General features: G+C 42.7%; 1 protein-coding gene across 15 annotated transcripts in view; it reads left to right on the plus strand.

The window, feature by feature from the left end:
• The window catches only part of GIT2 (GIT ArfGAP 2), a 65,743-nt gene that overhangs the window by 20,891 nt on the left and 28,958 nt on the right, over positions 1–15,894 (plus strand). For 13 of the 15 annotated variants that reach the window (XM_010379339.1, XM_010379357.1, XM_030939661.1 and 10 more), the window contains 4 exons: positions 8,380–8,425; positions 10,920–10,971; positions 14,747–14,819; positions 15,057–15,154. In XM_010379339.1, coding sequence (XP_010377641.1) covers positions 8,380–8,425; positions 10,920–10,971; positions 14,747–14,819; positions 15,057–15,154 — 269 coding nt within the window. The remainder of the gene's footprint in view (positions 1–8,379; positions 8,426–10,919; positions 10,972–14,746; positions 14,820–15,056; positions 15,155–15,894) is intronic. The other 2 variants (XM_030939659.1, XM_030939660.1) reach the window with 1 other exon arrangement.

The following is a 15,894-nucleotide window of genomic DNA, read 5'->3' on the forward strand; positions in this document are numbered from 1 at the left end:
TAATATATTTGACAACTATAACATAAAAGGGAGTAGGGTAAAAGAAATAGAATGGTAAGATTTCTGCCTTCTGGAAATGTAAAATAGGATTTCTAAGTAGACTGAAAAGTTAGGTGTGTGTATGTGTGTGTGTGTATATATATATAGAGAGAGAGAGTAATTTCTACCACAACCACTAAAAGAAGACTACAGGCCTGGCATGGTGGCTCACACCTGTAATCCTAGCACTTTGGGAGGCTGAGGTGGGCAGATCATGAGGTCAAGAGATCAAGACCATCCTGGCCAACATGGTGAAACCCTGTCTCTACTAAAAATACAAAAATTAGCTGGGCGTGGTGGTGTGCGCCTGTAGTCCCAGCTACTTGGGAGGCTGAGGCAGGAGAATTGCTTGAACCTGGGAGGCGGAGGTTGCAGTGAGCCGAGATCATGCCACGGCACTCCAGCCTGGGTGACAGAGTGAGACTCCATCTCAAAAAAAAAAAAAAAAAGACTACAAAGATATGTGATCAAAAATGCTAGAGGTAAATGAAAATGGAGTATTAAACATTACTCAAATCATCAAAAGATATTTTGATTCAAAATATTCAAAAGAGAGGAGAGGGGGAGAACAAAAAACTAAGGACCAAACAGAAAATAAATAGTAACATCACAGACTTAAATCCATACATATCAGTAATTACATTAAATGTTAAGGACCCAAAAACATCGATAAAAAGCAGAGATTGTCAGAATGGATTAAAAAGCAAAAGGGGCTGGGAGCAGTGGCTCACACCTGTAATCCCAACAATTTAGGGAGCCTGAAGCAATTCTCCTAATCGTTTGAGCATAGGAGTTTGAGACCAGCCTGAGCAACAGAGCAAGATCCCTTTGCTACAAAAAATTTTATACAAAGTAGCCAGGCATGGTGGTGCATGCCTATAGTCTCAGTTACTCAAGAGAGGCTGACGTGGGAGGATCACTTGAGCTCAGGAAATCAAGGCTGCAGTGAGTGCTGATCATGCCACTGCTCTCCAGCCTGGGCGACAGAGCAAGACCCTGCCTCAAGGAACAAACAAAAAACCATAAGGCCTAATATGTACTGTCTATAAGAAACCCACTTTAAATATAACAATATAGGTAGTAAGTTAAAAGCCAAAGGTATAAAAAGATGTACCATGCAAAGGCCCAGGAAAAGAAAGTGGCTGTATTAATATCAGACATAGTAGACTTCAGAGGAAGGAATATTAGCAGGGATAGAGAGGGACATAATATTATGATAAATGAGTCAATTCATCAAGAAGGCATAACAGTTTTAAATGTGTACATGTCCAGCAACAGATCTTCAAAATACATGAAGCAAACTTCGATAGCACTAAAAGGAGAGAAGGTCAAATCTACAATTATTGTTGGAGACTCTGCAGTCATCTTTTAGTAATAGAACTAGTAGATAGGACATCAGTAAGGATATAGAACTAAACCAGACCAAAACCCAACTAGATCTAGTTGATGTTTATGGACTCTTCTACCCGACAACATTAGAGTACACATTCTTTTCAAGTACATATTGAACATTCACTCAGATGGACCATATCCTGGGTCATAAGACAAACCTTAGTGAATCTAAAAGAATTAAAATTCTATAAAGTATATTTTCAGACCGTAATAGTATTAAGCTACAAATAGGTAATACAAATAAAACTGGAGAATACCCAAGTGCTTGGAAGTTGAACAACATGTTTCTTTTTTCCACCCCCCCCGAAATAGAGCCTCACACTGTTGCCCAGTCTGGAGTGCAGTGGCGCGATCTCGGCTCACTGCAACCTCTGCCTCCTGGGTTCAAGCGATTCTCCTGTCTAAGCCTCCCTAGTAGCTGGGATTACCCGCGTGTGCCACCACACCCAGCTAATTTTTGTATTTTTAGTAGAGATAGGGTTTCACCATGTTGACCAGGCTGGTCTCAAACTCCTGACCTCAGGTGATCCACCCACCTCAGCCTCCCACAGTGCTGAGATTACAAGTGTGAGCCACCGTGCCCAGCTCTGAACAACACACTTCTAACTAACCCATGGGTCTAAGAAGAAGTCTCAAGGGAAATAATATTTTCAACTGAATGAAAATGAAAATGCAGCATATCAGAATTTCTGGGATGCAGCCAAAGCAATGCTTAGAGGAAGTTTTATAGTATTAAATTCTTACCTTAGAAAAGAAGAAAGGTCTCAAATTATTCTTACTATTTTTTGAGATGGTGTCTTGCTCTGTCACGACTGGAGTGCAGTGGTGCCATCTTGGCTCACTGCAACCTCCCCCTCCCGGGTTCAAGTGATTCTCCTGCCTCAGCCTCCTGAGGAGCTGGGATTACAGGCATGCAGCACTATGCCTGGCAAATTTTTGTGTTTTTAGTAGAGATGGAGTTTCATTATGTTGGCCAGGCTGGTCTGTAACTCCCCACCTCGAATGATCTGCCTGCCTCAGCCTCCCAAAGTGCTGGGATTACAGGGGTGAGCCACTGCACCTGACCTCAAATTATTCATCTAAGCTCATCCCCTAAGAAACTTAAAAAGAAAAAAAAAAAAGAGCAAAATAAACCTGAACCAAACAGAAGGCAGCAAATAGTAAAGAGCAGAAATCAATGAAACTGAAAGAAGGAAACCGTAGAGAAAATCAATGAAACCAAAAGTTGGTTTTTCAGAAGGATTAGTAAACTCATAAATGTCTGGCAATACTGACAAAAATGAGAGAATACAGATGGAGTTGTCACTATAAACCCCACAGACATTGAAGGATAATTTTAAAAAAATACAAACCAGGCCAGGCGCGATGGCTCATGCCTGTAATCCCAGCACTTTGGGAGACTGAGGCAGGTGGATCACCTGAGGTCAGGAGTTTGAGACCAACCTGGCCAACATGGTGAAACTCCGTCTCTACTAAAACTATAAAAATTAGCTGGGCATAGTGGTGGGTACCTGTAATCCCAGCTACTTGGGAGGCTGAGGCAGGAGAATTGCTTGAACCCAGAAGGTAGAGGTTGCAGTGAGCTGAGATCGTACCACTACACTCCAGCCTGGGTGACAGAGTGAGACTCTGTCTCTAATAATAATAATAATAATAATAATAATAATAATAATAATAATAAAAAAGACCAGGCATAGTGGCTCACAGTGGTAATCACAACACTTTGAAAGGCCGAAGTGGGAGGATTGCTTGAGGCCAAGAGTTTGCGACCAGCCTGGGCAATATAGCAAGACCCCATCTACAAAACTACAACAACAAAAAAATTAGCCTGGCATGATGGCACATGCCTGTAGTCGCAGTTACTCTGGAGGCTGAGGTGAGATTGCTTGAGCCCAGGTCAAGGCTGCAGTGAGCCTTGTTCACACCACTGTACTCTAGCCTGGGTGACAGAGTGAGACCCTGTCTCAAAAAAAAAGAAAAAAGAAAAGAAAAATGCAACATAACCAAGTAGGATTTCCAGATAGGCAAGACTGATTTAATATTTGAAAATTGGGCCAGGCACGGTGGCTCACGCCTGTAATTCCAACACTTGGAGAGGCCAAGGTGGGTGGATCACCTGAGGTCGGGAGTTTGAAACCAGCCTGGCCAACATGGTAAAACCCCATCTCTACTAAAAATACAAAATTAATTGGGCATGGTGGTGCATGCATGTAGCTACTCAGGAGGCTGAGGCAGGAGAATCGCTTAGAACCTAGGAAGCAGAGGTTGCAGTGAGCTGAGATTGCACCATTGCACTCCAGCCTGGGCAACAGAGTGAGACTGTGTCTCAAAAAAAAAAAAAAAAAAAATCACTTTATGTAATTATCTATCATGTTAAGAGTAAAAAAGGAAAACTGTATAATCGTATCAGTTGATGCAGAAGAAGCATTCAACAAACTTCAACATCCATTCGTGTTTTAAAAAACTCTTAGCAAACTAGGAATAGATGAGACTCCCTTGATCTGATAAACAGTATCTGTTTAATGGTGAAAGACTGTGTTTGTTCTCAGATTGGGAGAAAGACTAGGGTGTCCACTCTTACCATTTCTCTTCTACATCACACTGGAAATCCTAACCAGTGCCAAGAGGAAAGAAAAATAAATAAAAAACATACAGATTGAAAAGGAAGAAATCAAACTGTCCCCATTCAAATGAGATTATTTCTATGTAGAAAATCACAAGGAACCTACAAAAAGGTTTCCAGAACCTTTACTTAAACAAGATTGCAAGAATGCAAGGTCAACAGTCAAAAATCCATCTTTTTTTTCTTTTTTCTATTTTTGAGACAGAGTCTTGCTCTGCCAAAAGCAAGTGGGCTCTTTGGCGCCCTGCCAAAAATCCATCATATTTCTTTAGACTAGCAGTGAACAATTGGAAACTGAATCTAGAAAAACAATACCAGTAATAAAAACTCCAAATTGGCCAGGCACGGTGGCTCACACCTATAATCCCAGCAGTTTGGGAGGCCGAAGCTGGTGGGTCACCTGAGGTCAGGAGTTCAGTACCAGCCTGGTTAACATGGGGAAGCCCTGTCTCTACTAAAAATACAAAAATTAGCTGGGCATGGTGGCAGGCACCTGTAGTCCCAGCTATTCGGGAGGCTGAGTCAGGAGAATCACTTGAACCTGTGAGGTGGAAGTTGCAGTGTGCCTGAGATCTCGCCACTACACTCCAGCCTGAGTGAAAGAGCGAGACTCTGTCTCAAAAAAATAAAAAAGGTCCAAATTAAATACTTAGGTATAAATCTAATGAAATGCACAATACACATAGTATCTATGTGCCAAAAACTGCTGATAAAAGAAATCAATGGAGACCTGAATAAGGGGAGAGATGTACTGTGCTTATGGATATGAAGACTCAATAACATGTCCATTCTCCACAAGTTAATAAATGTATACATTTATCCTGCCAAGGCAGGAGGACCACATGAGCCCAGGAGTTTAAGAGTAGCCTGGGCAGCATGATGAGACCTCATACTCTACAAATAATAAATTAGCCATGTGTGGTGGTGCATGCCTGTGGTCTCACCTACTCGGGAGGCTGAGGTGGGAAGATAACCTGAACCCAGGAGATTGAGGCTGCAGTGAGCCATGATTGTGCCACTGCACTCCAGCCTGGGCGACAGAGTGAGACTCCATCTCCAATAATAATAATAATAATTTAAAAATTCAAATGGAGAGGTGAAGGAACTAGAATAGCCCAGACAATTTTGCAGAAGAATAATGTGGGAGGAAGTACACCACCCAATTTTTCGGATTTGCTGTGAAGCTCTACAGTTCTCAAGACTATGATACTGATGAAGAGATAGACATATAGGCCATTGAAACAGTATAGAGAATGCGGAGATAGACCCACACAAATATGTTCAATTGATTTTTGTCAAAAATGCAAAGGTAATCAGTTCAGTGGTGGAGGAAGGATAGTTTTTTTGTTTTGTTTTGTTTCTTTTATTTTGAGACAGAGTCTCGCTCTGTCACCCAGGCTGGAGTGCAGTAGTGAGATCTTGGCTCACTGCAACCTCGGCCTCCCGGGTTCAAGTGATTCTTCTGCCTCAGCCTCCCAAGTAGCTGGGACTACAGGCTCACGCTACGACACCCAGGTAATTTTTTGTAATTTTAGTAGAGACAGTTTCACTGTGTTAGTCAGAATGGTCTTGATTGCCTGACCTCATGATCCGCCTGCGTCAGCCTCCCAAAGTGCCGTGATTACAGGCATGAGCCACTGCACCCGCCCCAGGATAGTCTTTTTTAATGCACTGGGACAACCGGACATCCATGTGCAGGAAAGTGAACTTTAATCTAAACCTCACACCTTACCCCGAAACTGGAAAGGATCATAGATCTAAATGTAAAACCTAACACTGTAAAACTTCTAGAAGAAAACATAAGAGGTCTGGGCACGGTGGCTCATGCCTGTAATCCCAGCACTCTGGGAGGTCAAGGCGGGTGGATCACCTGAGGTCAGGTATTCGAGACTAGCCTGGCCAACATAGTGAAACCCCGTCTCTACTAAAAATACAAACATTAGCTGGGCATGGTGGTGCACGCCTGTAGTCCCAGCTACTCAGGAGGCCAAGGCAGGAGAATCGCTTGAATCCAGGAAGCAGAGGTTATAGTGAGCCAAGATCATACCAGTGCACTCCAGCCTGGGCAACAGAGTGAGACCACGTCTCAAAGAAAAAAAAGAAAAAAAAAGAAAACATAAGAGAAAATCTTTGTGATCTTGGATTAAAGCTTTTAGCTATCAGCTGAGTATGGTGGCTCATGCCTATAATCCTAATACTTTGGGAGGCCGAGGTAGGAGGATCTCTTGAGCCCAGGAAGTCGAGGCTGCAGTGAGCTATGACTATGCCACTGTACTCCAGCCTGGGCGACAAGAGCAAGACGTTGCCTCTGCAAGGGGGAAAAAAAATTCTTAAATATAACACCAAAAACTCAATCCATAAAAGAAAATATTGATAAATTATACTTCATCAAAATTGAAAATTTTTGGCCAGGTGCAGTGGCTCACGCCTGTAATCCCAACACTTTGGGAGGCCAAGGCGGGTGGATCACCAGAGGTCAGGACTTCAAGACCAACCTGACCAACATGGTAAAACCACGTCTCTACTAAATACAAAAAGTTAGCCAGGTGTGGTGGCGCATGCCTGTAATCCCAGCTACTTGGGAGGCTGAGGCAGGAGAATCGCTTGAACCTGGGAGGCAGAGGTTGCAATGAGCCGATATTGCACCACTGCACTCTAGCCTGGGCAACAAGAGCAAAACTCCATCTCAAAAAAAAAAAAAAAGAAAAAAGGAAAATGTTTGTTCTGAGAAAACTACAGTTAAGAAAGTGAAAAGACTGGCAATAGACTGCAAGAAAATACAGGTATTTAGAAATCACATATCCAGCAAATGACTCATATTCAGAATATTTAAAGAATATTTAAATTGAGCCCAGGAGTAATATTTACTTGAGCCCAGGAGTTTGAGACCAGCCTAGGCAACGTGGCAAAACCCTGTTTCTACTAAAAATATTAAAAAATTAGCCAGGTGTAGTGGTGCACAACTGTAGTCCTAGCTATTCAGGTGCCTGAGACATGAGAATCGCTTGAACCCAGGAGGTGGAGGTTGCCAGTGAGCTGAGATCCACGCCACTGCACTCCAGCCATGGGGAGCAGAGTGAGACCCTGACTCAAAATAAATAAATAGGCCAGGCACGGTGGCTCACGCTTGTAATCCCAGCACTTTGGGAGGCTGAGGCAGGCAGATCACCTGAGGTCAGGAGTTCAAGACCAGCCTGACCAACATGGGGAAACCCAGTCTTTACTAAAATAAACACAAAATTAGCCAGGTGTGGTGGCGCATGCCTGTAATCCCAGCTACTCAGGAAGCTGAGGCAGAAGAATCACTTGAACCCGGGAGGCAGAGGTTGCAGTGAGCTGAGATCACGCCATTGCACTCCAGCCTGGGCAACGAGTGAAACTCAGTCTCAAATAAATAAATTAATTAATTAAAATTAAAACAACAGTAAGAAAATAACCCAATAAAAACTGGACAAAGACAAGATATGGGATGGCAAAAAAAAAAATCACATGAAGACAAACGCGGCATGATTAGTCATTAGCACAATGAGATGCCACAGCATACCTATTAGAATGATTAAACTTTTGAAAACAAAACAAAAACTGAAAGTACAGATGCTGGGAAAGACAGAAAGCAACTATAACTCTCACACATTGCTGTTTGGAAAACAAAGTGATAGTGCTACTCAAGGGAAAAAGTCTGGCAGTTTCTTACCAAGTTAAACATATATTTACCATACAACCCAGCATTTCTACTCCTGGGTCTTTACCCAGAAAAAAGATAGACTTATGTTAAACAAAAACCTACATAGGAATGCTGATAGTGGCGTTATTCATTGGTACATGGATCAGGGTCCTCCAAAAGCTAGACTAGGACTGAGTCAGTAAGCTTCCTTGCAGATGGAGTCCCTGTCTGGATCTGCAAAGGCCACCTGCCCCAGCCCTGACTGTTTTATACTAATAGATTCATTTGAGCAAGGCCCAGAGCTCATCCACTGCCCCACACCGTGGGCTGATGGAAGCCTGCTGTGAGCTGATTCAGCTCCCTCAGCACACTTTCCATGGCCAAAGATCATCAGTTACACTGAGCGCAAACTAATCGTAAGGATTGAGGTGAGCATAGGTTTCTGCTAAATGATGCCTGGTCCTTTGTACCAGAAAAAAACAAAGCTATAAGCCTTGCTATGGCTGAGTCTTCAGGGATTTTTAGCCAGTCTAGCAACATGACTCGTAATTATGCACAAATACTGATTGCAGAACTTAGTTTGAGGAAATAATGGTGGTGTTCCTTTACAGATCTTATCAACATTTCTATGAACAAAACTTTGACTTGGTTTCTGTTTCAGATCACAAAAATGGACAGCACTTTATAATACCTCAAATGGCAGACAGGTAAGGCCATTGAAATACCAGTTAGTTTTGTCTATCACTAATATTTCCTTGGTTGTGTTATGTTTAAGTATATTATATTTTGTGTTTAACAAAGCCCATACATTTTTCTCTTTTATGGCTATACCATTTGGAAATAAGACGGCTGTAAGTAAACCACCATATAAAACTTAAGTTTCAAAGAGCATAAGTAGCAATTTTACTAATAGGAAAATTGGAATCAGTGATATTGTCACTGTTTTAGCCAGTTGTGACAGTATTATTTATTTATTTACAGAATACGTCTGTGTTATAGAGATTACATTATCTGTGACAGGGGTTGGCAAACTTTTCTTCTCAAGGGCCAAATAATAAATATTTTAGGCTTTGTGGGCAATATGGCCCCTTTCACAACAGCTTAACTCTACTGTTGTAGATGAAAGCATCTATGGACACTGTATAAATGGATGGGTATGTCTATTCCAGTGAAATTTTATTTCTGGACACTGAAATTTGAATTTCAAATAGTTTTCACGTTATGAAAGATTGTTTTTTCTTTTTGCCCCTCAATCATTTTAAAACGTGAAAACCATTCCTAGGTCAATTGAACAAAAAGGCCATAATTTTGCTGACACCTGGTCTATAATTGCAGATGAGTTCATTGCTACAGGAATGAACCTTAAACCCTTGTTTTGCAAGTTACCTTTGCACAGAAACTGTCAAGAGTTTATGAAATGACTAAATGCTATTCCCGATATAATATTGCCATCCCGATCCTTTACATCTTCCCTTTTTGTTTTTTTGCTTTGGTAGAGACAGAATCTTGCTATGTTACCCAGGCTGGTCTCAAACTCCGGGACTCAAGCAGTCCACCTGCCCTGGCCTCCCAAAGTGCTCGTACAGGTACGAGCCACTACATCTAGCCTTGTATTTTCTTTTCTTTCTTTTCTTTTTTTTTTTTTTTTTTTTTGAGATGGAGTCTTGCTCTGTCGCCCAGACTGGAGTGCAATGGTGCAGTCTAGGCTTACTGCAACCTCCGCCTCCCAGGTTCAAGCAATTCTCCTGCCTCTGCCTCCTGAGTAGCTGGGACTACGGGTGTGTGCTACCACACCCGGCTAATTTTTGTATTTTTAGTAGAGATGGGGTTTCACCATGTTGGCCAGACTGGTCTCAAACCCCTGACCTCACCGGGCACAGTGGCTCACACCTGTAATCCCAGCACTTTGGGAGGCCGAAGCGGGTGGATCACAAGGTCAGGAGTTCGAGACCAGCCTGGCCAAGATGGTGAAACCCTGTCTCTACTAAAAATACAAAAACTAGCCAGGCACAGTGGTGTGTGCCTGTAATCCCAGTTACTCTGGAGGCTGAGGCAGGAGAATTGCTTGAACCCGGGTGGCAGAGGTTGCAGTGAGCCGAGATTGCACCACTGCACTCCAGCCTGGGTGACAGAGTGAGACTCCATCTCAAAAAAAAAAAAAAAAAAACCGGCCGGGCGCGGTGGCTCAAGCCTGTAATCCCAGCACTTTGGGAGGCCGAGACGGGCGGATCACAAGGTCAGGAGATCGAGACCATCCTGGCTAATACGGTGAAACCCCGTCTCTACTAAAGAATACAAAAAACTAACCGGGCGACGAGGTGGGCGCCTGTAGTCCCAGCTACTTGGGAGGCGGAGGCAGGAGAATGGCGTGAACCTGGGAGGCGGAGCTTGCAGTGAGCTGAGATCCGGCCACTGCACTCCAGCCTGGGCGACAGAGCCAGACTCCGTCTCAAAAAAAAAAAAAAAAAAAACCGGCCGGGCACGGTGGCTCAAGCCTGTAATCCCAGCACTTTGGGAGGCCGAGACGGGCGGATCACGAGGTCAGAAGATCGAGACTATCCTGGCTAACGCGGTGAAACCCCATCTCTACTAAAAAATACAAAAAAAAAAAAAAAAAAACCTAGCCGGGCGAGGTGGCGGGAGCCTGTAGTCCCAGCTACTCGGGAGGCTGAGGCAGGAGAATGGCGTAAACCCAGGAGGCGGAGCTTGCAGTGAGGTGAGATCGCGCCACTGCACTCCAGCCTGGGCGACAGAGCTAGACTCCGTCTCAAAAAAATAAATAAATAAAAAAACCCTGACCTTGTGATCCTCCCACCTTGGCCTCCCAAAGTGCTGGGATTATAGGCGTGATCCATTGAGCTTGACATATTTTCTTATATCATGCTTTTTTTTTAATGCTTCAAAAATTGTAACTCCTCACATAAGGGCCTAGAAGGTAACCTGGCAATAGCTTTTGTCATTTAGTTGGTGGACAATTTTTTTTTTCTCTTTAACACTTAAATGATTATATTTCAGAAGGAGTTACTTTCACCGACTTGTTCTGTTTAGAGCTCCTCACTGACTGTCGGTCTGTAGAATGCTTGGTTCTAACATGGTCCATGAACTATAATTAATATTTTTATCTTTTGGGTGTCTTAAACTTTACAGAGTTCACAAATCTGGCTTTATTTATTTGCTTATTAGCTTTGTATGTTTTCTTAGCAGCCTGGATTTGTCTGAATTGGCAAAAGCTGCTAAGAAGAAACTTCAGTCTGTGAGTATCTCTCTGTACTGGTTTTCTCTAGTATGAGAATCGGTGCACTCTGCTTATACCTACTCTCAATGCAGGTTACCTATTGCGTCTGATGACTTTATTTCATACTTTTATTTGTTAAATTAGAACCAGACCATTGAGTATACAGCAGTGATGACCACAAGGACTATTAAGTTCAGTATATTCATCGGTTCTGCTTCAGATAATCTCATTTTTCTCTGTCATGTAAAAAGTGCCAGATGGCACCTTTGGCATTGGGCAGTTGTTCTCCTCAGGAGAGTTCCCTAGTTCCTCCCAGCATCATGAGTAAGTAGGGCACGCATTCCTGGGGTGACTTAGCCACGTAGGGTTCTAGAACATGGTAAATGCTGATGCTGAAATGGTAGCGAGTCCCATAGATTCACTCGCTGCCATTTGGATCCAGCCATACTGTAATCCTCTTTACCATCCCATGCCATTCATCAGCGCTTTTTAAATTTCTACTGTTAAAAGCTGGTGGTCTTGGCCCATGTGTGTGCTCAGAGTTTGCCGGGTCTGCACCACAGCCTCCCTTTAGCCTGTATCTTTCTTCCAGACTGCCCACCTCAGCCTTAGGAAAGGCCTAAGGGCCCAAGGCCTCAAGGCTTTGGGAAATCTGTTTCTCTGGGATTGACTTCTCTTTGTCTAGTCCTCTCACATGAAGCCTCACCAGGGTACTTCTCACTACTTTAACCACCAAAGTATACTCCTCAGCTGTTCCCACTGCTCTTTGGATCAGAACCAAGATTCTTAACTTCTTTCTGTAACCCTTAAGGGCATCATTCAACTCTCACCTTTCAGAGATTGCCCTACTTCCCATCTGGTTCCGTGTGTGTGTGTGTGTGTGTGTGTGTGTGTGTGTGTGTGTGTGTGTGTGTGTGTGTCTGTCTGTCTGTCTGTGTGTCTTTGTGGATTAACATGCTCTGAGGCCATGAGCTGCACACTCAAGTCCTCTTCCAGGAATCCTCCTCTACCTGCAGTGTTTGCCTTTCCCAGCTTCCATCCCTCTGATCATTCAAGGACCTGAAATCTGACCAGTGTAGGTAGTGGCATTCCCAAAGCCTAACTCTGACATTGCAGCTTCCCTAATTTATGACTTTCTCCTCATTTCCACTTTCACAGAAGACCCTTTACTAAAACTTCATATAATACTCAGTATTAAATATTACATAAAATGAATTTATCCTTACTAGTATTTAACTGTATTATGAAATAAATGTGTTTTATGCAATTTGTTTGGTGTCTCTGTGTTCTGTATCTACAGTTTTGTGTGTTTGTGTGTTTTATTGCCTTAAGGAAGTTATAGACTAAGATGATCAGGATGATAAGCTTTGGAGTCAGACAGCACTAAATATTGTGTGATTTCCTTTTAATTACTCACAATCTGTAAGTACATTTTATTATAAATAATTCAAACCTAGATAAAAACCCACATTTTATTAGACTATCCTACATTTGCTTCACTGGAAGCTGCATGAAAGCTGAGATTATGCCTGTAATATCTCTAGCATGTGACAGGCATGAAGTAAAGACCTGGAACAGAGTCTAGTATAGCTCTCAAGAGCTGGGGTTTGGGTCAGACTAGTCAGTACATTTCTTAGCCCTGCCAAGCTTCCTAGCCTCCCTGTGCCTTGGCGTACTCTCATAGAAAAGGGAGATAAGGATCCTGCAGGGGCTGCTGACCAGAACTGCTCAGAGTGGGCTGCCACTGTTACTTGTTGACCCTCTCCTGTGGTCTCCTTCTCACAGGTGACCATGTTATCAGTGCCAAGTCAGTGTTTATCCTCCGGTATCTTCCTCCTGTCCTCCCTTCATCCTTTCTTTCCTTTCTCTTTTCCTTCCTTCCCTCCTGATGAAAAGCTGAGAGAAATATAACAAAGGCTAATGTATTCCTTGAATGAGTAAATGTTAGCATTTTCAAAGACATAAACTTGGATCTCAGGTCCGTCACTTACTAGCTTTGTGACTTTAGGCAAGCTACTATCTTCTCTTCCTCAGTTTCCTTGTCTGAAAAGTGGGACAATAGTAGTTCCTGTTTTCATAGAGGTGTTATAAGTTGGCCATTGCATTTGTTGCTAGTGATAACATTAGCTTGTAGTCCCATGGAGGAAGAAACTGGACATTTATGAAGCAAGGTCAAGCTCCCAATCCTTCATCTTACCTAGCAACAGGCTCTTGGGGTTTGTTTTTAATTATAGTGTGACCACATTTGGGAAGATTTGAAAAATAGAGAAGGGGGACCATCCTCATTGCCACACTCTTAATGGAGTCAGGCTCAGTATTTTGGTACATTTCTTTCAGTTCTTATTTTATGTGCATATCTTTTTTAAAAACCGGAACTTAATCATAGTTATAGATGTTTCTAACCTGCTTTTTTCACTCAATAATATATTGTACCCATTTTAACATATTCCTATGAGGTCTCTGTAACCAGCAGTTGTTTTTTCTCTTTTTTTCGAGACAAGGTCTCACTCTGTCACCCAGGCTGGAGTGCAGTGGTGCCATCATGGCTCACTGCAGCTTGAACTCCCAGGCTCAAGTGATCTTCCTGCATCTGCCTCCCAAAGTGTTGGGATTATAGGCATGAGCCACCACACCCAGCCTGTAGCCAGCATTTTAAATTGCTGCATTCAATACCTTCTGGCCAGCCAATGTCTCTTTTCTGGCCCCTCTTAAAGTGTGAGGTACCATGTGTGGATGTAAGGAACCCAATAGGGAATATAACAGATTCAGCATCTGCCCTCCCAAAGCAGATGTCAGTTTAAGAGTCACAGCTACCACGTGTTAAGGTGTTTTCATGAGGCATAAAGTGCAGAGATGCGGAGCCACCCTAGCAGGGGCTTAACCTCATCTGGGCCAGGAAGAACTCAATTATCCTCCATGTGCCCAGGGAGACACTGCAGGCCGTGAGGCAGTTGTGTGCTGAAGAGTCAGGCTGGAGGAAGCTTCCTTCTGGAGACTGAAACAGTAGGACTGCTACTGAGAAAGAGAGCAAAGAAACTCAGCTGAGGTCTGGGTCATGTTTTTGTGCAAGGGCACATTTTATCCTCACAAAACAGCATGTCTTTTGCTTTTCTTTTTTCTTTTTTGAGATAGGGTCTTACTCTGTCACCCAGCCTGGAGTGCAGTGGTGCGATCTTGGCTCACTGTACCCTCAACCTCCTGGGCTGAAGTGATCCTCCTGCCTCAGCCTCCTGAGTATCTGGCACTATAAGCATGCACCGCTACGCCCAGCTAATTTTTGTATTTTTTGTAGAAGCGGAGTTTCACCATGTTACCTAGACTGGTCTCAAACTCCTGGGCTTAAGCAATCCACCTGCCTCAGTCTCCCAAAGTGCTGAGATTACAGGTGTGCACCACTGAGCCTGGCTATTTTTGCAAGGGTATAGGATCGCTTACACTTCGGGGAACTGACAAACACTCTTTAAGTGCAGAAAAGGAGGCTTATAGGGTGATATCACAAGAAAAGTAGAGAACTGGAAACTACTTCTGAGATGATGTACTTTAGATGCCTCTTAGCTCCTTAATAGCATCAGCCCTGTCTGTGTCATAAAGTAGTGAAATTGCTGTGGTTGGCAGACATTTCTAGAGGCCCTGTATGATTGTGAAAATGTTACATCTGTTTAACAGTGGGTATGTACCAAGCACTGGCATTGGATAAGACATAGGCAATAAAAGGGTGACTAAGTCGCCGTTCCCTCTCGTCCTCCTGGTGTTAATCGTTGTCCCTTGTGTTCCTGATATTTTTTACTTTCAGCTAAGTAATCATTTGTTTGAAGAACTTGCCATGGATGTGTACGATGAAGTTGACAGGCGAGAGACGGATGCAGGTGACTTGACGTGGCTTTATCTAATAAGCTTCTGTTATCAGTGGGCAGTGAAAAGCTGCCAGGCTCAGTGTTTTACTAGCCCAATTTCTGCTGTCCTGATGGTGCGAATGTCGACGTTTGCCTTTGCGTGTGTTGGCTTCAGAGTGTGTTTCCCCTCATAATGCGTCAGCTGTGCCTCCCAGGAGCAGTGACACACAGGTGTGATAAGGTTTGTCTCTGGCTCTTTCCTCTGGCTAGTCTGGCTTGCCACGCAAAACCACAGCGCCCTGGTAACTGAGACAACGGTCGTCCCCTTTCTTCCGGTCAATCCTGAGTACTCATCAACACGAAACCAGGCAAGTGATTCTGTTTAGAAAGGAATAGTAGTTGGGGAATGACTGATGTCATGGTATTTCATTTTCCCAGGACAAGTATTCTAAATTTTTTGATTGATTAAAATTTAATATCCTTTATACATATACACACACACAACCCCCAAAATGATAAGAAAAACAATAGACTATAAATAAATGACTGGGAAAGAATATGAAACAATTCACAGAAGAAATATAAATGGCTTACACATGTGAAGAAGTGTTTAACCTTGTCACTAATTTAAGAAAGCAACTTGAAAGCATTAGTGCAAGTTTTATCAGTCAAATTAATAAAATACATAATAAAGGATACTCTAGACTGGTAAGGATGTGGTAAGCTGAGCTTTCTCTTGCAACAGGTAGAACTTTAAATTGCTGTAGATGTTAGAAAAGCAATTTGTTTACCAGTTTCAGAAGCCTCAGAAGTAAGTACATCCTTTTACATGGGAATTACTCATTTGAGAATATGCTCTAATAAAATAAAAATAGATTTATGCACGGTGATTTTCATCAAAGCACTGCTGTATGTAATAGAGCATTGAAAACAGCCAACACATCTATCAAGACGAGAAATGTTGAATGAATTAGGAAGGTGTTTTAGTCTTTATGATTAGCAGCTATATATAAGGATAGGGTATATCTATGACTTTGTTTAACTTAAAAAAATTTTTTTTTTTTTTTTTTTTCTGAAACGGAGTCTTGCTCTGTCGTCCAGGCTAGAG

Source organism: Rhinopithecus roxellana, chromosome 10 (assembly GCF_007565055.1).
Source record: "Rhinopithecus roxellana isolate Shanxi Qingling chromosome 10, ASM756505v1, whole genome shotgun sequence".
NCBI lineage: Eukaryota > Metazoa > Chordata > Mammalia > Primates > Cercopithecidae > Rhinopithecus > Rhinopithecus roxellana.